The 24,920-nt window shown below is 40.1% G+C and overlaps 2 protein-coding genes across 3 annotated transcripts in view; both read left to right on the top strand.

The window, feature by feature from the left end:
• The window catches only part of si:dkey-220f10.4 (tubby protein homolog), a 48,986-nt gene extending 48,093 nt beyond the window's left edge, over window positions 1–893 (top strand). Inside the window, exon 10 of the mRNA XM_035402849.1 lies at window positions 481–893. Within this exon, the coding sequence (XP_035258740.1) occupies window positions 481–614 (134 nt within the window). The 3' untranslated portion in view covers window positions 615–893. The remainder of the gene's footprint in view (window positions 1–480) is intronic.
• Window positions 894–7,307: 6,414 nt separating this feature from the next.
• LOC118221649 (nicotinate-nucleotide pyrophosphorylase [carboxylating]-like) overlaps window positions 7,308–24,920 on the top strand; it is a 48,698-nt gene continuing 31,085 nt past the window's right edge. Inside the window, exons 1-2 of one of the 2 annotated variants that reach the window (XM_035406907.1) lie at window positions 7,308–7,471; window positions 14,980–15,278. In XM_035406907.1, coding sequence (XP_035262798.1) covers window positions 15,026–15,278 — 253 coding nt within the window. In that variant the 5' untranslated portion in view covers window positions 7,308–7,471; window positions 14,980–15,025. The remainder of the gene's footprint in view (window positions 7,472–14,979; window positions 15,279–24,920) is intronic. The other variant, XM_035406906.1, reaches the window with a different exon arrangement.

Genomic DNA, 24,920 nt, shown 5'->3' with positions numbered 1-24,920 from the left:
GTGTATTTAAGTTTCTTGTTTTCCTCAGTTCATCGCATGGTGTACATGTGTTCTTGTATGTTCTCCTCGGTGCTAGTTCCATGTGTCTAGTTTTTGCTTCCCATACTCCTCATGTTTCCTTGTTTATTTTTGTTTTCCTGGTTTATACCCTCAGTGAAGACTTATTTCACTTACCACTGCCTCCCTGTGTGACCTAATCCTTTCTGTGACCCCATGACAATTATTGATAAGCAAGTTTCAGTCAAAAGAATGGAGTGGAAACTTCTAAATCTGCTTTTTTAACACCACTATACTGCTTTTTGATATAACTCTCCATGTTATGCCAACTTGCAATAACAAATGTACGCTGTTCACAATTTGTTATTAGCATTGCATAATTCACCTTTAATGAGGCATTCAGCATTACTGTTGTCACATTGATTATTTACATTGGCAAACAGATTTAATGGGATCAATCGCTTCTTTCCCTCATTTTCTCAGTGGACTACATTGTGATGCAGTTTGGACGTGTAGCGGAGGATGTGTTTTCCATGGACTACAGTTTCCCTCTCTGTGCACTGCAGGCCTTCGCAATAGCACTCTCTTCCTTTGATGGGAAATTGGCTTGTGAATAAACTAGAGCAGAACATTGATTTAATGATTTTTTTAATGTATAATGTTTGTTACTACACATTGTGCACTACCAAGTACAATGTTGCATAGTTTCTGAATATTACATTTCAATGTTAGAATATTGCATAGTGTCAACAGCTCTTATATAATTTTGTCATGTTTGAGGAACAGATTGTGCAGCAGTACTTATTTGGCTTACCACTCAAAATGTTTAGGTGCAGTTTTGTACAGTGAATGTGTCACCCACAACTGTTGCTTTGAGAGTGTAATGTTTAAAGATGTTTCCCATATTTAAACTGTGATAATCCTTAACTTTATGTAGTATTAAATATATTCAGATAGAAGTCATAATCATGCTCTAAGAAGTATAGATCATGTTGAATAAAAAAATAAGCTCTTTAAAGTTACAATCTCGAAGATTTCCGTTTCGTTCTCTTTGGCGGTACCAATGAGAAGCAGTAATTGCAGGTGTGTTTTTGGACCTCACTTCCCATAGATCCAACCGGATCCAACCAGTGTCGCCTGTATGACGTGACACTTACTATTTACTGAATAAAAAATGGTTGTTATAAAAGTAACGTTATGTACATACTCATTCATTGTCTAACATTAGGCTAACTTAAGCTGTCTTTACACTGCCGAGCCGGGTTAAAATGCTGTAGCAGACCTGGGGTAGAATTTGTGATGATCAATTTCCACAAACGTTCTTTATCCACCTTTTGCCCTGTATGAACATCTTTACACTGCAGAGAAGAATTCGCGGGATTCGCTGTGGCTCGTGCAGTTATGTATCTCGCGCACAATAAAAAGTCCTTTTCGTGAATGATTGTTGTGTGATATTTTTGAAACAACTGCCTTGCAAAATGTTACCCCTGGTGTTTCTGGTTTTGCTAGCTAAACTGTTTTCTGAGATGGGTGTTAAATTAGCAATCAGAACAAGAAGAATAAAAGAAAAACAAAGGAGATTTAATCAAAAAAGGGCATCAAGGCTGAAGGAACATATGAGGAAGCGTAATAAAATAATAACAACGCTGATCTATACTGCCGTATTCTTTTATTTAGTTTTCTCCGGCTTGACATCTTTACACAAAAATCAGACCCGGCTCTGCTCCACCTATACCCCGGCTTTATTCCGATCATTATAATATATTGATGAACTTGATGGCAATGTAAATAACGGTAACGTTAAGGCCAGCTCAGATGAATGATTTGCAACGAGACAAAACGTTTTAGAATGTTGCAGAGAAAATTGCAGCAGTGTGAACTGGTTAGTTGCAGAGTGTCTGAAGCCGTTGCCTGGAGTCTCAAAAGACCCACCTTGTCAAATCGCCAAGTGCAGTTTTAGAACGTTTACAATCAGACGTCTTGGAACTTGCTAGTCTGCAAGTTCCATCCAGTCTCGTTGGGAATCATTGATCTGAACTGGCCTTTAGTTAGCTACATTGCAACGTTGCAACAAGGTAGCATTGCATTCGAGAGATGGTTTGCGAGGTCGGTACCGGTCGGTAGCGTTAGCTAGCGTTTTTCCTAATTGTTAGCTGACATTAGATTGTGTTAATTACATTAGCTAGCTAACGCAACATTACCTGATATGAGAGATGGATACTGTGCGCAACGTTGTCTAAACTAATGTTACCTGTCTTGACATGGTCCGGTAGGTAGCGTTAACTGTGCAAATAGCTATGTAATTTAGTAACGTTACATTGTAATCGAATGTAATAGGAAATCTACATCAACAAATAATATGACCTCATGTTTCCCAAAAACTTTTTAGGGTTCCATAACCCCCCCCTTTTCTCTGTTATTGTAACGCTAGCAGACACCGGAAAAAACAGTACACCGCTCACACACAAGTGAGTTGAAGTTGAAGCCTGTTGCGTTAGCTCCGCCTATCCTCTCTGGCGGACCAACCACTCATGGGTAATGGAAAACGCGTCACTAACTATGTGCCGCTTGTAATTTTTTCCCGGGAATGTCGCCACAGACACCCAGTTCATAAATTATTATAATAATAATAATATAAATTAATATAATAATAGGCTCAATCACCATTGTGTTACCTAATTCGGCGATAGATAGTGACTTAACAGACATTTATTTTAATGAAAATCTTCGAGATTATTACTTTAAGTGTTCCACTGTACAGCCTGAACATTTATTTATTTGTCACAACTCATCACCATGAACAATGGGCCCAAAAAAAATTATGGCAGGTAATAATTATTAGTAATATTCATATATCAAAATAACAATTACTTTTATTTTATTTTTTCATTGTGTATATATTTCTCACATTCATTTTGCTTTCCTATGCTTAGCTTACTCTACCATGTGACCTCTACCTTGTTTAAACATTGTCTACATAGGTAAGGCCTCACTTGCCACGTAAGCCTACGCTACCATGTGATCTCTACCTTGTTTTTCCATTGGATACACTGTCTACATAGATAAGGCCTTACCTGTTTGCCACGTATGCCCTGATGAAGATCGGTTCTCGAAACGTTGGCTTTTTAGTTTATTTAGCCATTATAACAAAGACTTTTTAACTTTACCCTTTTCCTGCTCTCCTCATTGGATTACTATATGAGTGCCTAGAACGCTCTTTAGTTCATTTTGGACTTATTATTCTTAATGTGTTTGTTCCCTATGTTCTAAGAGCACCTACTATATATATTTTTTTCACATTTATTTTTGTGATAAGCCCACAGAAAATTTATTTGAATGTCATTTAGCCATATTTAGACATGACCACTAGAAAAATAATACCTGCGAGACGAGGTAGATTTTGTAGGAGATGATACATTTTAAGGGCTTCCCAAAACATTCAAAAAGGCAGAAAATGCAATACGTTGGTCTCATGGTTCTTTGGGGAAATTTGTTCTTTGTGACAAGGGACCTATACTGACATTGTTTTCATATCTCTAGGTCAAGCAGTGGAGGAGTTATGATTGTTTAATTATTGTAAATTCAACTATTATAACGCCACCAAGTGGCCAGGCGCAACCAAATATGGTACTGTGTCATTGGGTGCCACCCTCTAGCAATATGCAAAGTGTCAAACTAACCGGCCAAACGATTAAGGAATAACTCCTTAAAGTAACAGATGGATATATATATATATATATATATATATATATAAAATGGCAGTTAATGCAAGATGGCACCAACCCAATAAGCACATACCTATGTTCCTAATGAGGGCTTTTGTCATTGTAGCAAGTTTGAAATCTCTGCAAAGGTTTTTTACAAATGTTTGACTTTTTTATGCATCAAAAGTTGCAAAAAAGTAGGAATCCAAGACACTCTTAATAGTGTAAGTTAAAAGCCTTTATTGAAAAACTGTCAGCTACATGATGAATTAGTAAGTAGCTACATCTTACCTGCAAGTTTTAAAATGTGTCCTTGGCTTTGGAGTAAAACCTTGCACACTGGGGGATTTTTCCCCTCAGAGTAAGACATTTCTTCTTTTTGTTGAAATCTTTTCCTTCAGATTCTAAATTCTTGATGTATGACAAGGTCAATTTGTGTGACATTACTGTCCACAGATCAAACAAACGCATAACTTACATTTGATGAAAATACATATATCTAGAGTGAGAACACCTATTATCGACCACCCGAGGGGGGGGGGGGGGGGCGTGTATCGACCATCTGAAACACTTCACTTCATACATTGTGTTATATTAATACAGCCTCTTTTACAATATCAACTTTTAGACCAGGAACGCGCTCCATCATCATCGAGGAAGCATGTCGTTCAACCCGGAAACCGTAGCAAAATGGTGCACACCGTTTCCAGATTGAACGTGCCCCAGGTCAAAACCTAGTAGGCTATATGGCTGGACCTCTCCGGCCGACCAATGGTGTAACTTCATAATTTGGCCTACCAATGGTGTAACTTCACCACTCACTCAGTCACAGACATTTGAGTTTGTAGGGCTGGCCCAGCTGTTGCGGTCCAGCCAAAAAGACACGTAAGAGTTACATGTTTATGCCTACTATTGCTATAGCTACTTGTGGTACTTTTTCAGAGCTAAATAGTAACTGGAAATTTCAAAGTAGCCTTTCATGGACTGGAAATATTTTGCTTGTTCACTAATGTCAATACAGCCATATTGAAAAAAGTGATCTTTTGGAGTGGGTTTATTTGAAAACAGCACAGAAATAGTTTCACAGTTAGGGGCAGACATACAGCAGGACATCATCGGTGATAATCAAATCATTTTGAGGCATTAAAATTTTCAGAAGAAATTGCAATCCAAAAGATCACTTTTTTCAATTGGTTGTATTGACATGCACAGAAAGTCTGTAGTGGGATTATTTGAAAATGCTATAGTAAAACTGCACACAATTGGGCTAGGACATAAACACGACCCCTTCTATCATGGACAAGTATCAACAGTTTGAGACCTTTTTAATTTGGGGAGAAATTCCAATCCAAAATTTTACTCTTTTATATTAGCCTGCATTGGATTACATTGGATGTTTGAAGTGGGATTATTAAAAAACAGTAAAATTTCACAGAAATGTAGACCAGGAACCCATCTGCCAGGAACAAGTGTCAGAATTTTCAGAACTTTGATATTTGGGGAGAAATTCTTATCCAAACTTTCATATTTTTCACTTGGCGTCTATTGGATTACATGGAAAGTTTGAAGTGGGATTATTAAAAGATGCTACAGTCAAATGTCACAGAAATGGGATAGGATGTAGACCAGGACCCCTTCTACCAGGAACAAGTGTCAGAATTTTCTGAACTTTTTATTTTGGAGAGATATTTCAATCCAAAAATACACTTTTTTCAAATGCCATCTATTGGATTACATGGAACGTTTGAAGTGGGATTATTAAAAAATGATACAGTAAAAGTTCACAGAAATGGGGTAGGATGTAGACCAGGACCCTTTCTGCCAGGAACAAGTGTCAGAATTTTCTGAACTTTTACATTTGGGGAGAAATACTTATCCAAACTTTCATATTTATCTAATATGTCCATTTTCAATAGGGTTTTATTACTGTATTTGTTTATATAGACAGTTTGAAATATCATATCTAGAAATACCACCTTTGGGGAAAAAATGCTATATTCTGTAAATGCATTTAGATCAAACCTACCATGCATAAAAAACATAAAAATGCTTGTCAATCACCCACTTTATCTTTTTTATTTATAATGCCATCATAGCGCTGAATGTTAAAACCATAAAACCACCCTTACCAAAAATAAAATGTAATTAAAACTGTAGATTACACGTTAAATATAGACCCACTACTAGTCTGACATTGATAAATTTGGGACTAAACTGCCTCTCGTTTTAGTTAATAACACTCAAAAGCAACTTAAACATCCACTGAGCACTAGTGACTTAAGTATTTTAATATAATTTCTGCAGCCTACTTGACAGTACCTGGTGTATTAAAGGTTGCAAAGAAATTCCAGTGTAAGCTTAAGTATATTTTCCTGGTGTGTATACATGTCCAAAAGTGAATCAAGTAGACTTTCTTATTTTAAGAAAGCATGCTATATCAGTGTGCTTATAAAACTGTATAGGGTCCATATTGTCAAAGTTCCCTTCAGTCTAAAACTTGCTATTCAAGGATAATAGGAAAGCACCTTATTCCCAAATTCCCCTCCTCAGACAGTGAGAATTATTTTAAGAGCCCCAAACAATTCCACAATACATTATGCAACATCCCCCGCTTGCTTAGACTTTAGTGGATATGCCTAGGCCCACTTTGTATTTCAGTCAATCATATGTAGGCCTACATATTGCCTCTTGGAGTTCCCGTCAGTTTCCCCGCAAGATCCATCCTGAGTTCCTGACCAGTACAAATGGTTCAGACACCTGAGCAGTTCCAAAAGATTTAGGAGTGGACAATGGCATATTGGTAACTTTATATACAAAGAGACGTGAATACATGTAGCTTTCTTAAACTGGGATGTATTTTTGGGTTATCTAATGTTCTTCTTCTGGCACTGAGGGGAGTTCAGGAATAAGGTGCTGTCCTATTTCCATGCATTTTAAACGATTTCCCAATAATAACATGTGCAGACAGTTTCATTAACCCAAGAACAACGCTGGTGCTCACTTAACTTTTCTTATGTAATAACTATGGATGAATTATTCTTGAACTTCTTTGCAACTTTTAGTACATCAAGTAGGGCCTAGTTACTCATGTAGGATCCAGAAAATTATAAGAAATTACTGAACTACTAGGCTATTAAACCGTTAGTTCTGACTAGATGTTTAAATTAGGCTACTTATGAATTTTAACTAAAACATGAGCCAGTTTAGGCCCAAAGTCAGACTAGTGGGTCTATATTTTAAATTCACATGTAGGCAGTTTATAGGTTTTCTTTTCTTTTCCTTAAGGGGGTGCAGTGCAATATGGTTTAAAACACTCCGCGCTATGATGGTAGCCTACTATAAACAAATTGAGCGAGATTGACGAAAAGTTCTATTTTTTATTTTATTTTATTTTTTGACGCATTATAGGTTTGATCTAAATGCAGTTATAGTACATAGGCTAGCCCTTTTTTTTCCAACGGTGGTATTTCTCGATATAATTGTTCCGCCGTGTTAACATTTCTACGGTTGCGGATCAGGAACTCTTCACGGTAAGAAGAAATTTTTAGGATTTTTCAAATATTGCTTGTGTCGAAAGTGCTGCTACGGAAACAACGACAGATTTACTCACTGGCCACATCTGTCCAAAATGTAAACAAGTCAGGCAGTTTACACGGTCGGGAAAAATTCTATGACAACGTCACCGTGACTTGGTCCACATATTGCTCTATGATCTACACAGCTGTCAACTCTCAAAACGTTTTCCGTGGATAGTAGCCTATACAAACTGGGTAAGGGCAAGTAACTTCCAGGAAAACTCCCGTCATTCAGCGTCAAGCCGGTTATTAATATTACCTAAAGCTTAATTAGCATGCATTATTTTTTTTCATCTTTCCGCTGTGGTTATGATTTCCTGTTTATAAGTAGCCCGCTAGATTGTGACCGTCGTTTAACTTTGTAACCGATGCATTACGGCATGCGAAGTCGCTCATTTCTAATGTGTCTAGTATTTGTAGTTTGATTCACTAAAGACGTTTATTGAAACCAACCTCTATTTGCCAGCATTCAGAAGTCCTCGGGGTCGTTCGCATTTTCGTGTTAAAATAGCGTCACCTTTGGACTTCTCTTTGGTTTCCACCACTAGGTCTAACAGAAAAATTAGGGAAATCCAACTGCAAATGTGAACAAACTGCAATTAGGCTACAACATTCTGGTATAGGGCAATGTGTGTTTTGTGGGTGGTTCAGCAAACTAAATACAGCGGCATGATTTGTACAAGCGTGTGAAAAAGTTTTCCAGTGAAGCAATGCTGTGCTTCGTAACATAGTTTTTTTGACAATACCTGGTGTACTAAAAGGCACCCGTTGTAGTGCCTCTGGGAATATAGGAAATGGGGTCAATAACGGTGGATTTTCTTGAAGGGTGGGGCGCTAAGGGCCAAGTAGACAACTAGTCAAGCAATATAAAACCAAGAAATTCACACTGACGGCTTACTGTGCAGCGTGTTACAGTTACGGTATTGATAACCGATAAATATGTTCTTCATCTAGGCTACTTAGATTAATAGGCCTATTGGCTATGAAACTGAACATTTCACTTAGCCTATGTTGTAGCGTTCGACCAATTATTTTTGACCGGCTTCGTATGGAAACGTATTTGCAACCGTACATAAAATAGGCGAAATATTGGTCATACCAGCTGTACATATTTATGTAGAAAAAATGTCATTTTTATCTTCCGGATGAGAATTTGTTTTCGGTGGCCTACTTCGCACTTTTTTTCTGTGCCGGTGTTCCAACATTTCATCCGACCTATCGATAGAGAGGTCGAATGGTCTGCCCGCAGTGTATTCACAATCTGAAGGAAAACACGTTTTCAACGTACAAAAATGCCAAGTTGCTCACACGTACAAAGAATTATAAATCATTAACACTTGCAAAATCTTAAGAGTGATTAAGAGTACTGATATCAAAATTATGCCAAAATACAAAAAACCTTAGTTTACACAAGTTAAACAAGCTGTATTCCAAAGCAATACTGTTACCCAATGCTAAATTATTTCACGTAACTTGGCCCTGTGATTTTTCATTTTACCATGTGAAGGGAATGCGGTCATTCAAAGCATATGTGTCATATAATATTGTAGAAGAAAGTATAGCCTACTATTGTACTTAGTTGGTGAAACTTTATTGGAATATCAAGGCTATAGTACATTACTGGGGCAAACATATGTCTTGATAGGTTTGTTAGGTGAAATATGTATATAAGAAATATTTAAAATTTTAATATGTATTTGTTTAACCCCCAACCCCCCTTTTCTATATGCTGCTAGGGAAATGTTGTCAAAGGGTTAATTAAGTATTCTATGAACTGCATGAATGGATGTATGTATGTACGTATGTATGTATACACACAAAATGTATATATTTAGTAAGATGAACTTGACAGGCAAGCATAAGCATATCCTTTGTGGTGTGTGTTCATCAGCTGTTGAAAACATTAATTTAAATGATGTGTTCTTCCATGGGGCCATTTTTTGTGATAATTTGAGGTGACACAAATTGTGTTAATGACCTATACTGTTTTGTGTGTTTGTACGTTAAAAACATGTTTTTTTATGAGATATCATTTCTTTTTGCAAAGTGTTTGCTATAAGAAAGTGAGAACAGTAATGCATATAAATGTAGACGATGAGAAGTATGCGTACACATACATACATGCAAACATGCATACAGCATAGGCAGTGCCGGATGTAGACTGGTTTGATTGGGAGGCAGAGCGAGATTTTGGGGGGAAACATGATTCGTGATGAACAGTGGAGCAGACCTGGGTGTAAAAATGCGAAGTAACCCTTTAAGAAATAGTTGTGGATTATGGCTATCCTTGTGTGAATTTGTACAGTCTGATGAACATGTACCGTTTAGCACTTTCGCTTTGCTATATATGTAAAACAATGGCTGTGACAAAGGGTGCGGTAGCGTAAGTATAAAAAGAAGCTTGCACCATTAGAAAATGGACAGAAATGTCCCCAGTCTACTCACTCATCTGACGGCCATGCAAGGAGCCTTCATTGACAAAATTATCAGCAATCTCATAGAATTTGAGCTCTGTAGGTCACAACTTGTGTACCCTTCTGTCCTGCTCCGTTTTCTGTTTTTTTTTTTTTCATTGAGATGCACTTTCAGTGTTTCTAAGGTTTATAAGGCGTTTTGATAGGCTTAGCTGTTCGCTGTTTTGCTTAGCTAGACAGGGGAGAATAGCAGCACACGCATATGTCCCAGCAATGCATATGCATATTAGAAAATAACAGTAGTAGGCTACGAGAGAAATGAGAACAAAAGATTGGTCCCTCCAGGATTTCGCTGAGTTTTTTTGTGATTGTTGCAATCAAAAATGCTTGATTTTGCAGAGGCTTTTCTCAAAAATTGCAATGCAACTTGCTAAGTTTTATGTGATTTTTTTGCGGTAAAATTACGGGAATTGGCAAAAATTGCAAGTCGAGGGGGAAAATTGCGATTTTTAAAAAAACTACTACCTAATGAAGAAAGAGTCATGTAATCACTTTCTATGATAATAAGCATACTGCACATCACAGAAATAGCTGGAAATATTTTACTTCTCATCTTTTTTTATTTTCTGAACATAAAGAACCATGGGCTTAAAGTTACAAAAAAATTCCTGAGTCATTAAAGTGACATAGCTTTACAATACAGACAGTCTGTGACTGCAATATAGAATACATAGGCTACAGAGGTTGCGAACGGACTTTTGGAGTAAACCAAATTGTATGTAGTGATGAACGGTCTTTCCCAGCGAGCAACAAGTAACGTTACACAGGTCGAGCTACGCTATGCTTGCTAATTATGCTAGATAGCAGTGTTGATAACAGAGATTGTCCGAAGGAGCCGTCTGCCAACAAAGATATTGTTTCATCAGAGAACACATTTATTCACAAAATGGATCACCATTCAATGTTATTGAAGACTCCTGTGACAGATAAGTACTTATGATTACTTTCCTAATCCCTAACCATTTTGCATTTCTTTATGACCGCAGCCCCTACAGACGCATTTTGCTATGTATTTTTTATATGCGTTAATGCGGCTCTGGATTTGGACGTTTAATGCGGAGAAATCGCGGGAATTTCGCAAAATTGCAAGCCCCCGCAAATATTGCGGAGTTTGGTTGAATTTGCATGAATTATTGCGATCGCAAGATCACAAATTCCTGGAGGGGCTAAAAGATGAAATTGAGTAGTTGAAACAATATGTTGTTAGCAGAATGGGCATGTAGGTGAAGTCTGACATGATCCCAGACTATAGTGCAAAGAAAATAAAGTGACCATGAGTGAGATGAAGCTAGTCACTTCGTGGCTCAATGGTAACGTCACGGTCTACGGATCGTTGAGAAATGGGCGGCACGGTGGTGCAGTGGGTAGCACTGTCGCCTTACAGCAAGAAGGTTGTGGATTTGAATCTCGGCGTGGGTTCAGTTTGCATGTTCTCCCCGTGTCCACGTGGGTTTCCTCCGGGTACTCCCGTTTCCTCCCACAGTCCAAAGACATGCAGGTAGGCCGATTGGAGACCCTAAATTGCCCATAGGTATGAGTGTGCGAGTGAATGGTGTGTGTGCCCTGCGATAGATTGGCGGCCTGTCCAGGATGTATTCCTGCCTCTCGCCCAATGCATGCTGGGATAGGCTCCAGCACCCCCCCCCCCCCCCGATATTTTGATAAGTGCAAAAGCAATAGACAGTTATTAGTTAGCAATTTAAGTGTAAGAAAATGCTAGTTTAAGATATGAAGGGTGAGGCGGTCATTTACATTGGCAGTGCGCCACCGTCAAGTAGCTGTCTAAAAGGGTGAATTTCTTTGGTGAAATGTGTCCTTGGTTTTAGAGAAGAAGACAGGTCACAGTAAGCACAGCTGTGCTCCAGTTGTATCCATATGGCCTGGCGATATTGTAGGAGATTAACTGAACATGCGGATGGTATGTCATAATGCAGTCTATACGTTTGCTGAACGGTGGTTAACCCTCTGGGGTCGAGAGCTCCGCCGGTGGAGCTCGACAAGATGAAATTAACTTTCGTTTCTATTTGGATGATTAACTTCACGTGCTGTTATCATACAGACGCAACAAAAACATTGACAGAAACCTTAGAATCGCGACTTTCCAATGCGCCCATTGGCAAATAATATAAATTGTTTTAAATGTTCCAAATTTGATTAATTAGATCATGTATGCTTCGCTAAACTTTACTCATTACTATGTGAATTTCGCTCAGCAGGAAGTCCGCCCAAATCGCATTCACATGTTAACAACATTATAATTACTCTCCATAGAAGGAGACTAAAGGAGGGGCGATGCGAGATCCATGTGAGAAATGCCAAGTCTGCGAAAGCGGGATAGAATGTCACAGAGTGTCGCCTAATTCACTTCTTTTGAGGTGAACATTTTGTTTAATTTTGGAAAATGGTCCGTCCGGAAGCCGACACTGATGAAGAGCGGTGTCATTTCGAACAGCGAACTGATCCAGCTGAGGATCAACTTCATGCGTAAGTATATTTCTTATGATCATATTGGTAAATATGTGTACTTTATTGCAACGTATCTGTGTGTTTGTAGGAATATCCAGCAATGTGCGCGTTTGTAAATTCCCACACTACGAACGATTCGAACTATTGCATCTCAAAATGATAGGCTAGGCTCTCTGCGTCTGGTTGTGTTAGAAGTATCAGGTAGACTGTATGTTTTTCGATCATATTCGTAATAAATAGCTCATGCCTGGCGTGTAGTGGCGTGGCTAGGATTCTAAAACTGATGTCCTTGCACAATTGATATTAGCATACTCTAAGTAAGTTCGGGAAATAGCAATAAAATAACCACTTAGCTAAACAGACCTAGCCTAGTTCAGATTGAGGCATTGTTATTGATGAGTTGCGTGTAGTTTAGTTGGAATATCAGTGTTTATTTAGTTAAGCAAATGTTTTTTTCGTTGATAGCTTGCATTATTTGTAAATGTGTGCTGTATTACATTCTCTGTGTGTTTGTAGGAATATTCACCAATATGCGCGCTTGTAAATTCCCACACTACGAATGATTCTAACCATTGCTTCTCAAAATTATAGGCTACCTCTCTGCGTCTGGTTGTGTTTGTTTGGTTCTTTGTTTGTATATGATGTCACATTTCCTAAATTTTGTTTTCATTAGTTAGTGGTTTGTCCCTTTTTTGTAAAGCACATTTAATTTTCACCTGTTGAAGGAAATGTGCTATATAAATAAAGTTTGATTTGATTTCACATTTCCTAACAATTTTGTTTTTATTATATTTGCAGAGATGTTGATCAGGAAACACGGCCTAGTTCACCACTAGCTAAGAGGCCAGGCAGACGTTGCAAGAGTACACCAGTCTCATCTCATCTTCCATGCAGTTTACTTCAATAAATGTTCTAAAATCAAAAGTTGTCTTTGTTTCTGTCTTCTAAATGGCTCACTGAGTCTTTGTCTTAGTGGTGGGGAGGCATGCGGCCAGGTGTGAATAGCCTACTTAGCTGGCAGGTATTCCTACCCAATGCATATTCATTACAGAAAGGCCATTTGCCCTCCCATTCTCACCTGGTGTTGAAAAATAGTAGTCACAACACTAACTTTTAGCAATTTATTTTATATTTCTCATTGGATTTGCTAAAATATTTTGTCATCTTTTGATACCCAAGACCTTGAAGAACACATTTCAGTGACCAAAAGTCTTATTCACAATTGTTTAGTGTGTTTTATTACAACATTCCTGTGCATGTTCAAAACTACTGTTTACAGTTTGTGTGTTTTTAGAGCAGTTTACAATCTACACATTATTATGACCTACTTACTGCTGCCATATTGTTGTAGCTGAGTTTGTGCTGAAAACAAAGATATGAAACACTTTGGAATCACTGTATATAAAGTTGATTTACACAAATGTCAGAGCATCGCACAATCACCAGTGTGCCTCATTTTACCCTTAGACCCCAGAGAGTTAAATGTGGTGCAAAAGCAATAGTTATAGAAATAAAAGTCAATTATTAGTGAGCAAATAAGTATGTATAAGAAATTTTCTTCAGGTGGGGCTTGAACCTGTGACTCAGTGATCCGTAGACTGTGACGTTACCACTGAGTCACGAAGTGACTAGCTGTGTATGTGACATTTTGATTGGCTGGTGTTGCTGAAGGATTGGCTGGTGTATGGAAAAAGAAGAAGAAGGAGAAAACGCAAAAACCCCCTTAGTTTAGGGCTTTATTGTGTGGACATGTGAAGTTGTTAATTAATTTTGTCTGTTGAAATGGGGTCAGAATGTACCAAAATTAATGTTTTTAAGGGCTGAGAGTCTGTGGCTGTTGCGGTTATTTCTGTGGGGAACCCTGAAAAGTGCCAAACTCTCTGTGCTGTATAGGTATGGGGCATGCCCCACCAAGGCGTAACTTGGCTCGATGGCATACCTGCCATCCCAGTTTATCATAGCACGTCAGTTCCCATATTGAAAAAAAACACTTGGTTTAATTAAAATATACTTTTAAATGCAAGAGCATCCTGTATTTTCATTGCTCTAGAGGTGAAATGCATACATGCATCATACTCCTGCACCTGTGAAATGTTGTCAGATTGGTCCTCTAATGGCATGGGTACGTGGTTACCCATTTTTTCCCCAAACCACTTTAGCACAAACCATGCCCCGTAGTTGCAACATTAGACAACAAGATTTAGCACATAGCACAACCACACCCTGTAGTTGCATTTGTCAACACACGTGTAGCGACACCGAGTTGTCAACTGTATTTGAAGATGTTTGAGTAAACTGTCATATAATATATGCTACATTATTGTTTGTGCTTACAGTTTGGTCTTTTCAATTTACTGCACTATGTCTAGTTTAACACATGCTGCCTGGCACCAATTCATTTGAGTCTTGTTGATTTGATTTGCTGCAAATAACACACCATTACATGGATCCTTCAAGATGTGCATTTAGATCTATATTAGATTTAATCCATGTGTATTAAAGCAGTTAATAACATAGCACACCATTTTTATATTGTCAGTGGTATGGTAGGCCAGGCCTACTTCTTTTCTTATTTTTATCACTTAAATGTAAATGTGAAGAAATGATTTCATGCACTAAGGTTAGTGGGGAGGCTCCTGTAGTAATCAAACGTAATCCTAGATTTATTCATGGATAGAATAAATTGCCATGCCAGTTGTGGAAATTTGACAGTAGATCATGTTGCTGTAAAACCTGAAAGTTCAACTCTTCATATTTCCTCAGGACAAAAATCCCACCATTCTTTTTTGCCTGTGGCCTGTGTTCAATAATGACGTCACCAGCAGTTGACCTGGCACACATCATCCCACCACAAGCCCTGAGCCGACTTGCAAGGGAGTGGCTGGCAGAAGATACGCCCAACTTTGATCCTGCTGGAGTGTGTGTGGGGTCAAAGGAGGTCAGGGCAACACTTCTATGTAAATCACCAGGGAGTGTGCTTGCAGGATGTCCTTTCTTCACAGAAGTCTTCAGTGAACTTGGCTGCACTGTGGACTGGATTTACAGAGAAGGACAAACACTGGGTAAGAAAGTGGTTACTGTGTTGGTAATTATATTACTGGGTCCTAGCTTCAGCAGCTGGGTGGGTTTAGGAAATTCTACACACTTCAAGGGAGTCTGATGGGGGCTGACCTATAACAGTGTAAAATTTATTTTGCTTATTATTGCACCATCCTGTGGTGAAATGAATGTAACCTACTGTCAATGAGAGGTACCACACTAATGTTAGATTGTAAGTTCTAAAAGATGACACATGCACTAACAGGTGTAGCGTAATGTTTCAGCAGAGGCCGCAGTCGCAGGAATAGTTAAAAAGAGCATAACCACTTTGTGCAGATGCAAAATATGGCCAGTCCTCACCCATTTATATGTTGTATCTAAGGCTTTATTACCCCAGATGTGAGCATCACAGAGACTAGGAAAATGGCTTAAATGAAGTATGACAACGTATTGTACCATTTACAATACTAATTAGTTCACTTCATTTTTATAATTTACGTATAAATATTTAGCTACAAATGAACAGTTTTGACTCATGAAACTCACTTTTGCATCCTTTTAAAGTGGGAATTACTATATTTTCATCAGTATAGGGGGATGGATATGTAGGGGTCCAAAAACCTACCCGAAAACTCGCTGAAAATGAGTAAAATGCTTTTTATCTATTATAAAGCTTGTAAATTTGTTCATTTTTCACCAGAGCCCCATTAGAAATGTTAGAATAGGAGAATTGGAGTATGTGAACAAATTACATAATGCAAAAGCATTATAATACATTTTTGTACACACACCTTAATATGTAATTCTATACTTAAAAAAAAAAAAAAAAAACTATTTTGTTTTGGTACTCTATAATATGTAACCTTTTGTTGCATGCTCAGGGATGACATTCACTGTAGTGTGTTTCACAAGTGTTGCTATTTATAATCAGTCAGAGGGAAATTTGCATTCATGTAAATCATCAGCACACAGTAAATTTGAATTTTGAAATTTGAAAAGTCGTTTCTATGCCAATGGAGACACGAATACCTCATAATCTAACTTATGTACAATAAAAAGATAATATTCCACCAACAGGCAATATGCTGGAAATAATCTAGCTTCATGGGAAGAAAGACACTAAATTTCATTGTGAATGGTGTGAATGGTATGAATACTGAAAAAGCTGACCGCCACAAGCCATTTTCATAACAGTGATTAGCCATTAGCTAGCCCCTGATACAAATGTGCTGAGCATTATTAGCAAAGGCTTGTCAGTTAAACCGCAATACCTACATGTCAAAGAGGACTTATTCGGCATGTTTGTACTGTATGTGTCCTTCTCGAGAGAATCAATGCTGTTTGGCTCAGAGTAGCCTCCCTCGCTCTCCTCTTCTGACTCTCTCCCTAAATCCATATCAGCTAGGATATGCCTTAACCATTTGAGAAGTTCTCAAGATTAATAATAATAATAATATTTTATAAAAATTGAAGGAAAATAACAATTACACCTCATCGGGTGTGCCACTTTTCCTGCTAACACACGCTTAAAGCTGTGATGATACTACCAAAATTTCTGTTATGTCCAGATAGACACATCAGGGTTTCCGCCAGTGTATTGCAAGCCCGGCGGCCCGCCGGACCTAAGTTGACCCCCCGCCAGGCCTAAGCATCGGGGAATTTTTTTTAAAAATGTATTTTTACAATGTTTTTAAACTCCAGTTACAGTGGGGCGGCTCGGTTGAAAAGCTCACCAGCGACATCTGTTGGTTAAAATGTGAACGCAATAGGAAAACAGCAGGTCTGAGATCAGTGTTCTTTACCCTCATTGTGCGTGGAGTGACATTCAACCTTTTTACAGTCTCTGCATTCAACACGCTTCCAACTATCACAAGCTAACGTTACCTAGCAAGCCACCATTTCTTATTTAGTAGGCTAACTAACCTCGTTACAAACTGCGTTATCACTTCATCTCGTTGGTAAGTACATTCTTTTTATATTAATTAAGCAGTGCGTAGGTAACGTTAAACTAGTAGCATGAATGTAATGTTCGATATATTGTAACATTACATGACTTATTAATCTAAATAACGACTTCACTTGTTTATTAATAACGTTAGCTTGATGACATTGATATCCACGACAACGCTGTCATAAAAATTTTCCCGACCGTGAAAACTGCCTGACTTGTTTACATTTTGGACAGATGTGGCTACAGAGTAAATCCATCGTTGTTTATCTCCCAGCACTTTCGACACAAGTAATATCGGAAAAATCCTAAAATTTCTTCTTACGGTGAAGAGCGCCTGACCGGCAAATAAATGTGTTAACACAGCGGCAAAATTAGGCTATATCTAGAAATACCATCTTTGGGTAAAAAAACGCTACGGTTGAGGTGCAGGCACTCTTCAGGGTAAGAAGAAATTTCAGGATTTTTTCGATATTGCTTGTGTCTAAAGTGCTGAGATAGAAACAACGATAGATTTACACAGGAGCCACATCTGTCCAAAATGTAAACAAGTCAAGTAGTTTTCACGGTCAGGAAAATTTTATGACAACGTGGTCATGTAGCTAAATTAGCTAGATAGCCAAACAGTCAGTAACACAGATACTTCCTTGGTGCCATTTAGGGATAATGTCAAGGAGGAAAGGTAGCCTACTGTAAAAGCCAAAAAACCTTTTTTAAATGTTTTAAATGTTTTAAACAGTTAAACTGTTTTTTAAACAGTTTTTTAAATGTTTAAATGTGCCCAGCATTCCAAGGCTTGTTATAAGATTCAGTAGCCAATCAGGACTTGAATACAAGCTTTTTGTAGAGTGCAAAAACTTTGATATTATTTATTTTAATTTAATTTCTTTTGTTGTTGTTGAAAACACAGAATTCCAAGACTGTACATTGTTGTCAGATTCTTTGTAAGACTCTGCTATGCTGTAAGTAGTTGTTGATTTTTTAAAATGCGTGTTGAATAAATGACTTATTTGTAACAACATTCACATTATGTAGTCATATTTTCAAATCTCCAGTCAGCTTTTAGCACTGACTTAATGTAGGGCCCTATGGAATCTGTGTTATAGATTACATTACATTACATTACAGGCATTTGGCAGACGCTCTTATCCAGAGCGACGTACAACAAAGTGTATAACCATAACCAGGAACAAGTATGACGAAACCCCTAGAGAGAAGTACCGGTCCAAGTACAGGGAACAACCGCATAGTTCAACTTGGACCCTGATGGTTAAACTGATTAACACTAACAACGAGAACGGCAACAACGCAATCTATGGAAAAATAAAAATAAATAAAAATACAAGTAGTCGTTAAGACAGTTGATGCGCCTAAGTCACCTATGAAACAGCTGCCTAGTTACAACCCTAAGTTTAGTCATTTACAGGGGGGAAGGGAGGGATGGGGAGAGGTGCAGCCTGAAGAGGTGGGTCTTCAGTCGTCATTTGAAATGGGTCAAGGTCTCAGCTGTTCTGACCTCCACAGGGAGGTCATTCCACCATCGTGGGGCCAGAACAGACAGGAGACGTGTTCTGGAAGTGCAGGTGCGAAGAGAGGGAGGTGCTAGGCGTCCTGAGGTAGCAGAACGGAGGGATCTGGCTGGCATGTAGGGTTTGAATATCTTGTGAAGGTATGCTGGGGCTGATCCCTTGACTGCCTGGTATGCTAGGACCAATGTTTTGAATTTGATGCGAGCTATAACAGGCAGCCAGTGGAGGGTAGTGAGCAGGGGAGTTACGTGGGAGTGTCTGGGGAGGTTGAAGACCAGACGAGCCGCAGCATTCTGAATGAGCTGCAGGGGTCTGGTGGCAGATGCCGGTAGTCCAGCCAGAAGAGAGTTGCAGTAGTCCAGGCGGGATAGAACCATTGCTTGGACCAGGAGCTGGGTTGAGTAGGTGGTGAGAAAGGGGCGGATTCTGCGGATGTTGTATAGGAAAAATCTGCATGCCCGGGTTACTGCTGCAATGTTGTTGGAGAGGGACAGCCTGTTGTCCATCATCACTCCGAGGTTCTTGGCGCAGGGTGATGATGTCACTACGGTGTCCCCTAAGGAAATGGAAAAGTCGAGGAGGGGAGAGGTTAGAGCAGGAATAAAGATTAGCTCCGTCTTTCCCGGGTTGAACTTCAGGTGGTGATTGTCCATCCAGCTCTGCATGTCCCTCAGGCAAGCGGAGATGCGGGCAGGGACCTGTGTGTCCGATGGGGAGAAGGAGAGAAAGAGTTGTGTGTCGTCGGCATAGGAATGATAGGACAAGCCATGGGCAGATATTACAGGGCCAAGGGATCTGGTGTACATGGAGAAGAGAAGGGGACCAAGGACTGAGCCCTGGGGAACTCCGGTGGTGAGGGGACGGGGTGGTGATACCTTACCCGCCCAGGCAACCTGGAAGGAGCGGTCAGAGAGGTAGGACTCAATCCAGTCAAGGACTGTGCCGCGGATCCCTGTTGCTGCCAGGGAGGACAGGAGGGTAGAGTGGTCCACAGTGTCAAATGCAGCGGAGAGGTCTAGAAGAATCAGGACAGAGGAGAGGGAGGCTGCTCGTGCGGCATGGAGTGACTCACTGACTGAGAGGAGTGCAGTCTCAGTCGAGTGGCCAGGCCTAAAGCCAGACTGGTGGGGATCAAGCAGGTTGTTCTCAGAGAAGAAAGCAGAGAGCTGGTTAGATGCAGCACATTCAAGTGTTTTGGATAGGAAAGGGAGGAGAGATACCGGGCGGTAGTTCTGAATGACTGAAGGATCTAGTGTGGGTTTCTTCAGCAGCGGGGTGATGTGGGCCTTCTTGAAGGATGAGGGGAAACATCCAGAAGATAGGGATGAGTTCACGAGGGAGGCGACAAAAGGGAGGATGTCTGGTGTGATTGCTTGAAGGAGAGATGAGGGGATAGGGTCGAGGGCGCAGGTGGTAGGGTGGTGGGTGAGCAGAAGCTGGGAGACTTCAGTGTCTGAGAGGAGAGAAAATGTGGAGAAACGGGGCGGAGGACGCAGAGGGGGCGGAGGACGCAGAGGGGGCAAAGGAGCTGCGGATGTCTGCAATCTTTTCGTCAAAGAATGCTGCAAAGTCATCTGCAGTGAAGGAAGACTGGGGTGGAGGAGGTGGCACGCTGAGGAGAGAAGAGAAAATAGAGAAAAGTTGACGAGGGTTAGAAATGGAGTTATGAATTTTGGTTTGGTAGAATTTTGCCTTAGCGGCAGTGACAGAAGAAGAGAACTCTGTCAGGAGAGACTGATAGGCTGAGAGGTCAGATGGGTCCCTGGATTTGGCCCACTTCCTCTCAGCAGCGCGGAGGGTGGCCCTGGAGGTGCGTAGGATGTCAGACATCCATGGACTGGGAGGGGATGAACGTGCTGGCCTAGGGACAAAGGGGCATAGGGAGTCGAGTGCTGAGGAGAGAGATGACGTCAGGGTGGAGGATGCAGAGTTAGTGGGGAGCTTGGAAAATGATTGAAGAGGGGGGAGGGAAGCAGTCACTCTGGGAGCAAGAGAAGAGGGTGATAGGGAGCGGAGGTTACGGCGGACAGTGACAGTGGGGATGGGAGGGGGAGAGGGAGGGTGTGGAGAGAGGGGGAGGGAGAAGGAGATGAAATGATGGTCAGACGTATGCAGGGGGGTAACCGTAAGATTGGAGCTGGAGCAGGTCCTCAGGAAGATCAGGTCTAGGAGGTTGCCTGCCTTGTGGGTTGGAGGAGAGTGTTGTAGGGAGAGGTCAAAGGAATGAAGTAGTGGTAGGCAGGCAGCAGACTGGGAGGCTTCTAGGTGGATGTTAAAATCTCCAAGGAGGATCAGCGGGGTGCCGTCCTCAGGGAAGGAGCTGAGCAGGGTGTCTAGCTCATCCAGGAAGCTTCCCAGGGGCCCCGGGGGGCGATAAATAACAATAATATAAAGGTTAGCAGGGTAGGTGATAGAGACAGGATGGAATTCAAAAGTGGATATGGACAGGTCAGGGAGGGGGAGAACAGAGAATTTCCAGGTGGGGGAGATCAGTAGACCAGTACCACCACCACGGCCAGATCGCCGGGGGGTGTGGGAGAAGGAGTAGGAGGGTGAGAGGGCAGCAGGAGTGGCAGAGTTGTCTGGTGTGATCCAGGTCTCTGTGAGGGCAAGGAACTGCAGGGATTGGAGGGAGGCATAGGCGGAAATGAAGTCTGCCTTGCGCGTAGCAGACTGGCAGTTCCATAGTCCCCCTGTGACCGTGAAGTTCTCACAGGGGGTCAGCGGGGGGTAGCAGAGGTTAGAGGGGTTCCGTTGTCGAGGGGGGCCACGTCGCTGGAAGCGCCTTCTGATGGGGAAGAGCACAGACTGGAATGGGGAACTGGCTCATAAACTAGGAGGGAGCGACGCAAGCGTCGCTCCGAGTGTACCTAATTAGCAGCTGAAAAGCTGAGTCGAATAACGCACTGATTACAGAGGTTAACAGTTTGTGATAGTGCAATAATCGCAATCTATCAATTCTAAGAATCAAAGTGAAGCCCAACAACCTAAAAACAAAGACACCTAACGCAACTTAAAAACAAAGACCAGTTTCCACACAGGGAAAAGTTTAAAATCTAACGCGGTATGTAATTAGTAAATGAACGCAGATACTTATCCACTCTAGCAGGACGGATTTCGGCAGTTCTACGCACCTGGACGAATTATACACTTACTGTATAATTCTTTATAGCTTTTTTAAATTCTCAATTCCGTGATTCCGTCCGTGATTCTGTTATCACAGAAACTATAGGGCCCTACCTTCATGCTGCCATCAGTCTGTCGCTGGCCCGCGCCGGGCCCTGTCAAAAGATACTTGCCACCGGGCCTAACAACTTTTCTGGGGGAAACCCTGCACATCATACAGAGTTGGAAAGCTTATACTGTCCTCTACTGGATAAAAAAATTGTCGATCAAACCAGAATGAACTGGAAAGGGCCACAGTGGCGTGTGGTCTATGCATAGCTATCTCAGAAGGCATGCCTGCATTTTCAATGAGTGTGTATTAAACACATAGATTGTCCAAGACAATAAATGGCTCCTGAATCTTGAAAGGAACATCTCTACATGTAAAACCAATGGTAGGATTGTGTATTTATTCCATATTTAGTAGCTGATATTAATAGTAGAATGACATGGTGTAATTACATAAGAATTTCAGTTATTTCACTATTTAGTCAGCAGCATTTTTCACCGCTGCTTTGGCATAGTTTTGGCCTGTTGTTGGCTGTGATGTAATACTAATTTTAGGTTGTGAAAACATATTTTAATAAATTAACGATTGTCCTGTTTGTTACACTTGGTTGGTAAAGTTGAAGATGAGACTGGGCGGGGGTTGCTTGTACATGGATGAACTACGTGACAATGTTGGCACTTAAAGCTCCATAATTGGCATCGCTATAGTGTATCATGTACTAATAAGCTAGAACATAGAGTTTGTTGTTCCCCTCTAGAATGGTTGCAAGAGCAATAAATGTCTGAGTTAAGCAGTCTCAGCCAAAGCCGGCATCCTGGCCACTAGAGGGCTTGCGCAAAGGGGTTAAATGCCATGGCAACTTCAGAAAAAGCATCTTCAATAGAGGTAGGCTATAACTACCTATGAGTGGTCAATGTTTCAGTTTTGGTCGGTATCGTATCTTCATTGCCTCTTATTGGTTATAATAATTTCTTTATTTTTGCTATTTTAGCTTTAGCTTGTTCAGACATTTTTGTGTTGTTTTTGGGTGCCAGTGGGAGATGGTTTACTTGCCATCTTCAGAAATACCATGTACTCACTCTCTGATCTGATCTCTTTGATATTTCAAAGAGATATCTCGTGATATTTTCAGTAGCATTGTTTTATTCAGCTCTTCATTTTCAGTTGTCTTGTTTGAGCACCAATCAGATATTTTCTCTTCACTTTAAAAGTAAGTACAGCTAGTTAGCAAAAGAAAATTATCAGTCTTTGCTGTTATATGTTTTGAACATAATACTCACCCTTTCACATTGGTCAGCCCCAGAGAGGTACGTTCTACCTGTATTAAACTAGACATGATTCGAAGGTAGCATGATAGGTGGGTAGGGGGCTCCGCAATGATGGACGGTATTGGCTACTCAGAATGGTCAAAGGGGTGGTCTGTTCACATTGTAGGCCCCTACCCTTTGCTTGACTATCAACTTTATGGTCTACAAAATCTAGCCTTGTTCTGTCAAAATTTTAAAAAGCTTGTCAGTTTAAAAAAAAAGAAAAGATCAGACTAGGGCAGGGCCCTAGGGCATGGGGCTCTTGCATGGCAGGGGCTGTAGGGGTGTGCACTACATCAGTGCATGCTCAAAGTGCCATGGACAAAAGCCCATGCAAGTTCAGGGTTTCTCATGGCTCGAACAGAGGCTAAGTGTGGCTATGTAACCATGTAAATTAAAACCTATACTACCCTCTATTCAAATTTTCTGTTTTGATGGGAACCAGTTTTTTCATAGACCTACATTGTCCTTGTTTATGCATTCTTCAGTATTTAAAGTTCAATTTTATTATTTTTTCCATGGCAGTGAGGACCAGAGAAGGTACATTGTCAGTATCAATTCATCACTATATTTGTTCCCATTAGGGTTCTTGATAAGTGGCTGGGTTCTTACTTTAATTCTATTAAAGATAATTGCCATTGCCTTCACAATTAGTAAGGCCCTGATACACAGGCAACATTTATAGGCAATGCAGATGGACAATTGTGCCCAGAAATGTGACCAATAGTATGCGAACAGTATTTTTTCACCAAAATAATTTTTGTTATTTTATTTTTTTTATGGTTTAGGCAAATGCAACATTTTCATGCTGTGGAACTTTCAGCCTGCAAAAGTTTCCTTGGATATGTTGAGGGGTTATAGCTATTTTCAAAAGGAAAAATTATAAAGAAACCTTACAATTACAGTGAGGGTCTCATGGTCTTGGTGCTTTTGCCCCTACACATTTCAAGGGATTAAATCAGTCTTACTGACCATTTAAGTGTTTTTGTGTACTTGTATTCTTAGCAGCTCTACAGAGTCACTGATTGTTAAATCATAAGGAACATAACTTACTCTGTTGGCAGATCCTTTAGTGATTGGAGAAAATATGCAATTAATTATCTGCATTCATTCCTTTGGAATGGTTGAAGTTTAAAAAAGAAAAATGTAAAAGCATTTTTCAACCTGGCAAAGAGAAAGTACTGAATCTATTTTAAGGTATCATTAAATTTGTTTTAATTATCTGTCAAACCTTATGTGAAAATATATTATTTATCAGCCTTCTGGCTATCAATCATGCTTTGTCATCCAATTTAGCTTCATCAAACCAAAAAGCTTATTTCTCAGACAGAACAGCATCAGTCTTGTTCTCAGATAAAATATTTTGATTATACAAAAAGGTGTCAAACAATGAAGCAGCCTTCCTCAGTCCACAACTGATATTTTCACACCATGTTAGCATTAGGGCTGATCAATTTAATTTCCTTAGTTTTTGTACCGGGATGTTTAATTAGGGGTCCAAGGATGTAATTAGCACCAAGGATGTGTAGGCCCCCTATTATTTTTGATAGGATTCTTTTTCTTATTGTTTTTATTCTGCTTCTCCCTATATTTCCACCTCTTTCCCATGTTCAGAATCTCACAAAATTTGAGAGCCATTTTCAGTATTTCTGTCAATTTCTTATGTATGACACGCATGTTACTGGCTCTCTAGGTGGTGCTACAGT

The sequence above is a fragment of the Anguilla anguilla genome, chromosome 2 (assembly GCF_013347855.1).
Source record: "Anguilla anguilla isolate fAngAng1 chromosome 2, fAngAng1.pri, whole genome shotgun sequence".
NCBI classification, from domain to species: Eukaryota; Metazoa; Chordata; class Actinopteri; order Anguilliformes; family Anguillidae; genus Anguilla; species Anguilla anguilla.
Note: the sequence above shows the minus strand (reverse complement) of the source record. Positions and strands in the feature narration are given on the sequence as shown.